This window comes from Echinops telfairi, unplaced genomic scaffold (assembly GCF_000313985.2).
Source record: "Echinops telfairi isolate 266 unplaced genomic scaffold, ASM31398v2 ScPeMD7_7424;HRSCAF=8462, whole genome shotgun sequence".
NCBI lineage: Eukaryota > Metazoa > Chordata > Mammalia > Afrosoricida > Tenrecidae > Echinops > Echinops telfairi.
The window spans coordinates 25,852,624-25,858,874 of NW_022111324.1; the positions used below are offsets into that span (position 1 = coordinate 25,852,624).

General features: G+C 47.3%; 1 protein-coding gene across 2 annotated transcripts in view; it reads left to right on the forward strand.

The window, feature by feature from the left end:
- Window positions 1-6,251, forward strand: part of RGL1 (ral guanine nucleotide dissociation stimulator like 1) — a 362,525-nt gene that overhangs the window by 200,954 nt on the left and 155,320 nt on the right. Inside the window, exons 1-2 of one of the 2 annotated variants that reach the window (XM_004706678.4) lie at window positions 4,943-5,034; window positions 6,048-6,158. In XM_004706678.4, the coding sequence (XP_004706735.1) occupies window positions 5,008-5,034; window positions 6,048-6,158 (138 nt within the window). In that variant the 5' untranslated portion in view covers window positions 4,943-5,007. Of the gene's footprint in view, window positions 1-4,942; window positions 5,035-6,047; window positions 6,159-6,251 lie in introns of those variants that run through there. The other variant, XM_045297937.1, reaches the window with a different exon arrangement.

Genomic DNA, 6,251 nt, shown 5'->3' on the forward strand with positions numbered 1-6,251 from the left:
TGTTAAAGAGGGCATCTGCTTCCCATTTGATATTTTTGGGGCCCTTATCAAAGATCAGTTGTCTGTATGCTGATGATTTTATTTCTGGGTTTTCAGATGTTTTCCATTGTTCTGAATATCTGTTATTGTACCAATACCATGTGATTTTGACAACTGAGGCTATATAATATGTACTAAAGTTAGGTAAAGCAAGCCCTCCCACTGTGTCCTTTTTCTTGAGGAGATCTCTGCTAATTCTGGCTTCTTCCCGCTCTATATGAAGTTGGTAATCAGTTTTTCCATTTCTTTGAAGAAAGATGAGGGTAATTGTATCGGGATTGCATTAAACTTATATAGTGCCTTTGGCAGAACTGACTCTGGCTGTATTTCTTTGAAGACAGATTTGTTTGTTCTTTTGGCAGTCCATGGTACTTTCGGTGTTCTTCACCAGCACCCTAATTCAAATGCATCAATTATTCTTCAGCCTTCATTATTCAGTGTCCAACTTTCACATGCATATGAGGCCATTAAAACGACCTTGACTTAAGTCAGACTCACCTTAGTACTCAAAGTAACATCCTTGCTTTTTTAACACTTTAAAGAGGTCTTGTTCAGCAGATTTATCCAATACAATATGTTAGTTCGATCTTTTGACTGCTGCTTCCATGAGCATTGATTGTGGATTCAAGCAAGACAACTTCAATGTTTTTCTGTTTATCATAATGTTACCTATTGGTCCAGTTGTCAAGATTTTATTCTTGTTTACTTTGAGCCATCATCCATTCTAAAGGCTGCAATCTTTTATCTTCATCGGCAAGTGCTTCCAGTCCTCCTCACTCTCTGCAAGCAAGGTTGTGTCATTTGTATATTTCAGGTTAATAAGCCTTTCTTAATGCTGATGATGCATTCTTTTTCATAGAATCCAGCTTCTCTGATGATGTGCTCTACAAGCAGATTGAGTAAGTATGGTGAGAGGATGCAACCTTGAGACTCACCTGTCCTGATGTTCAGCCATGTAGTATGCCCATGTTCTGTTTGCACAACTGACTCTTGATCTGTGTATAAGTTCCACATGAGGACAATGAAGCGTTCCTCATTGGCTATTCTTCTCAAAGCTATCCATAGTTTTTTATGGTGTATTGTGGTCCACATAGTGGAATGCCTTGGCATAATCAATTAAGCACAATAAACATCTTTCTAGTATTCTCTGTTTTCAGCCAGGATCCATTGATATCAGCAGTGATATTTCTTATTCCACATCTTCTTCTGAATCCGGCCTGAATGCCTGGTAGCTCCTTGTCAATGTACTGCTGCAACCTTTGTTGGATGAATTTCAGCAAAAGTTTACTTGTATGTGATATTAGTGATATTGTTCTATAGTTTGAGCAAATATGGATCTTTTCCAGTTAGCTGGTCAAGTAGCTGTCTTCCAGATTTCCTGGCATAGACGAGTGCTTCCTTCATCATCTTGTTGAAATATTCCAATTGGTAATCCAACAATTCCTGAAGACTTATTTGTGTTTTTCCCTTCCTGACTCTTTGTTATTAATTCATCGCTCACTGCCATTGAGTTTGTGCCAATAGTGACCCTGTAGGGCTGCCCCTGGGGGTTTCTGAGACTGTAACACCTCATGGGAGTAGAAAGTCCCATCCTTCTCCCATGAACAGCTGGTGGTTTTGAACTAACTGAACTTACAGTTAGCAAGGCAATGCGTAACCACTATGCCACCAGGACTCCTTAGGCTCCTCCTGTTATCATAGTGTCCACCACATACAGCTGCATCCATCTCTTCCTAGCAATATCCTAATGTTGTAACTGTAGATCTTTTCTGAACCTTAAAAAAAAGTAAGGCAATAAAGGATCCTTAGTGCCACAAAGGATCATCCTTTTTTTTAAAAATTATTTTATTGGGCTCTTACAATTCCCATCACAGTCCATCCATCCATCCATTATGTCAAGCACATATGTACATTTGTTGCCCTCATCAATCTCAAAACAGCTGCTTTCCACTTTAGCCCTTAATATCATTTGTCCATTTCCCCCCTCCCTCCTCACTCCCCCCTCCCCCATGAACCCTTCATAATTCATAAATTATTATAGTTTTGTCATAAGTTACACTGTCCGACGTCTCCCTCCACCCTCTTCTCTGTTGTCCATCCCCCAGGGAGGAGGCCATACCTAGATTCTTGTAATTGGTTACCCACTTCCATTCCACATTCCCCCCACCCTCCAGGGATCGCCCCTCTCACCACTGGTCCTGAAGGAGTCATCCGTCCTGGATTCCCTGTGTTTCAAGTTGCCATCTGTATCAATGTACATCCTCTGGTCTAGCCAGATTTGCAGGGCAGAAGTGGGACCATGATATTGGGGGTGGGGGGAAGCATTTAAGAGCTAGAGGAAAGTTATATGGTTCATCGCTGCTACCGTGCACCCTGATTAGCTTGTCTCCTCCCCACATCCCCTCAGCAGGGGGGTGTTCGGTTGCCTACCGATGGACTCTGAGTCTCCACTCTGTACTCACCCACCTTTACAATGACATGATTTCTTGTTCCTTGATGCCTGACACCCGATCCCTTCTACAGCTCGTGGTCACACATGTTGGTGTGTTTCTTCCACGTGGGCTTTGTTGATTCTGAGCTAGTTGGCCGCTTGTTTATCTTCAAGCCTTTAAGACCCCAGACGCTATATCTTTTGATAGCCAGGCCCCATCAGCTTTCTTCACCTCCTTTGCTTATGCACACCTTTGTCGTCAGTGATCCTGTCAGGAAGGCGGGCACCCACTAATCTGATTTTTAGTTCTTTGATGTATGATAACTGGTCCCTTCTGCACCTCGTGGTCAGACAGGCTGGTGTGCTTCTTGCATGTGGGCTTTGATGCTCTCAGCTGGATGGACGCTTGTTTATCTTCAAGCCTTTAAGACCCCAGACGCTATATCTTTTGATAGCCAGGGACCATTAGCTCTCTTCACCACATTTGCTTATGCACACGTTTGTCTTCAGTGGTTGTGTCAGTAAAGCGGGCACCCAGTGATACCTACAAGGTAGGTATGCATCCCTTTTACAGAAGAGGAGTTCAGCCTTACTGAACCTGTGGATTTGAAGCTGGATGTGCCTGCCTGTGAAGCCTCTTCCTTTCCCATTGCACACCAGGTGGTCCACCTGGGCCCTCCTGGGGCAGAGAGGAGAGGTGAGATCTGAAATCGAAGAGGGACTAGTGAGTTATAGGCTGCCATGTTCAGGAAGACTTTATGGGAGGAATGTGGTTGACAAAAAAAAAGAAGAAGAAGATATGGTTTGCTATCCCTGAAGAGGTAATATTTTCATAATCCCCCAATCTAGAGCTCCAGGTTAGGTTGCAGTGGAGGTGAAATCCATCTGAGAGTCGCTGCTCTGTCCTCAGGTGCATGTGGTGGCTTTTGGAGGTCCCTGCATGAGCCTTCGGGGAGAGTCTGGGGCCTGTGAGAATAACGTACCAACCCTCCACAGGTTTGTGGTCCACTCCTGGGGACACCCTGCCCCAGGAGAATCTTGTCTGTGTGCCTTATCTGTGTGTTTCAAATCACTGTAGCAACCACTCACATTGGTCAGAAGAGCCCAGAAGTGTCTGGCTGCATGAGGGGAACCTCACTGAAGGACTTGAAGGGGTTCTTAGGACAAAAGATCCCTCTATGGCTCGTGATGAGCTCTCGCCATCCTCCTTTATTCCGTTCTCCTGGGAGCATCTGAATAGAGTTGATGTTCTAACTATTCAGTGCATGATACATTTATTATTAACTAAAACTCTGCCCTATGCCTCAGCATGGTAATCAGTTGAGGGTTTTTTCTTTTTTTTTTTTAAACTTAAAAGTGATTACATTCATTGAGGGGAGAATGCTTAAAAAATAGAAAGGAAGGAAAGACATGAACAGAACATGACATGTCTCTATAAATCAACAGCGAATGCGGTACCAGCTGATAATGTAATCCAACTTGGCACGTGAAAATTTGGTGTGTACAGTTTGATGACATTATCAGGTTTTTTCTTTGCTGTTGATTGATTAAAACTGGATCCAGGGGGAAAAGTAGCCGTCTTGTGTCCTGACAGCATTGGCGTCTACGACTGTGCTACAGCTCCATTTCTGCCACTCTCCTCATGAGCTGTTTGGCGCTTCATAAAGAGGCACAGGGCTTCGAGGGTCACAGATGGCCCTCTTTCCCAGCAAACCGCTTTCCTGCCTTTGTCCTGTCCCCTCCCCACCCAGATGCGTGAGCCCGCTCTATCGTGATGAGGGGCAGAGAGAAGTTCAGAGTACTTCCTGTTGGTAGTGTGCAGATACAGGACAAGGTCCAGCCCCTGGACACTGTTTGGGGAATATCCGTTGTCTGCGTACCCATTTCTTTTTCTTTTTGCCCTTATGGAAAACATTCTGGGCTTCTACTATTGCTGTTCTGCATGGATGGCGTCTCCCTGGGGTGACTCTGAGATAGCTATTCTCAATCCAATAGCTAATAGGCAGATAACAGGCATCCCCCACCCCACCCCAAACTCTCCTCCCATCCTTTTAGCCCTCCCCACCCCGCTTTGTTTCTTTGCAAAGGCCGGAGACACACACAGAGCCCCGCCAGGCCACGCTGGGTTCGGTTTGGGCACTGGTGAGCAGCAGGGAAACGTGATCAAGTTGAACGGGGCCGTCTCCAGAGCACCTTCCGCGCTGGAGAGCTGATTTCACGCTAACTTGACATATGGAATTGAAGCAAGCGAGCGCGCACAAGCACAAACAGGAAAGCCTGACATCACGGAGTGGCGTGGGGAGGAGTCTGCTGCGCCCTGGCGGGCCCCGTCCGGCCGGCCGGCTCGCAGGCTCGCCCGCTCGCCGCGCTCCTTTGTGGCCGGTCCCGCGCCCGCGGCGGCAGCGCAGCGCGGCTCTGTGCGCGGCGGCGGGGCAGGCCAGTGGCCGGCGGCGCCGCGGGGGAGCCGAGCGGAGCCTGCGGTCGCCGCGAAGCAGGGCGCATCATGCAGCGTCCGCGTACCGAAGAGAAAACTGAGCATGAGATTGCTGTGGGAAGCTAAAATGGTAACGACCGACCGTTCCTGACTTCTCCCCAGGCTTCTCTGGTGGGGACCCAATCGCCCGCTTTCCCTGCCAGGGGTTTGGATTCCCTCGGGGTGGACGGAGCCATGGGATCCCATGCTCGTGCGCTACGGCTTTCTCGCTTTGCTTTGTACGCCTTTAAACTTTACTCCCCCAGGCCCTGCCTTTCGAGCGCGTGGGACAGATGCCCGGCAGGAGAGGACAACTTTTAAAGGGAAAAGAATCGTTCGTGTGGCCGAGCCGCGGAGCGCTTCCCAGCGGCTCTTTAACACAGACCTTAGGTCTGTCTACGGGGAAGCAGGGGGTCGCTGCCCAGAGTGCAAGGATTGAAAGGGCATGCTGATGTGCTGCTTTTCCTGCGCTGGCCAGATTATTTTACGGAAATAAAACTTTCCACCCCCACTAACTTTTTGGATTGGACACAGGGAAGAAAAAGACATTTGCAGCATGCCACTTCCCAAGCAGAGGACTTCGCCTTTTGAACCCTTGTTTGTGTCTGAGTTGAAAATGTAGTTTGCTCAAATAACCGAGCCTCTTATGCAAGTGTAAACTTTTTAGATAAGTGAATTATTTTTCCTTTTATTTGATGTGTGTGTGTGAGGGGGGGCGGGGGTAGCGGAGGGGAGGTTAATCAAGACCAAGCCACTGTTTCTTTATGGAAAAAAGAGAAAAACTTAAGGGGGGGTGGGTGGGGTGTTGGCCCTTAAACACCACCACGGCAACTAAGATATGTGAGCGAATTGAGGAAAAAACTAAATGGAAAATCCGGGGATCCTGATACCACAGGGAAGGGCTGTGGGCCAAGAAAAATCTCAGCATTCCCTCCGTCCGAATGTGTCTTGTATTGGTCTGACGGTACTAATATTTATTCTGTACAGCCCATCTTGTGCCCCGAGTGCTGCTGTAAGCAGCGAAACAGCTGGGATAGATTGTGGTTAGCCGAGAGGAAAAACAAAAACAAAACTTTTTCTTTCTCTTTATCCCTTCCCTGGCAGAGCTCAATTCAGGACTGGGGTGAAGAGGTAGAGGAAGGAGCTGTTTACCATGTCACCCTCAAAAGAGTCCAGATCCAACAGGCGGCCAATAAAGGAGCAAGATGGCTAGGGGTGAGTAAACCTGAAGAGACCTCTTGGGAACTTGGGAGTCTCCCTGTCTGTTCTGTGAATATCATTATTAGTTAGCTAGGGCAGGCTTCCCCC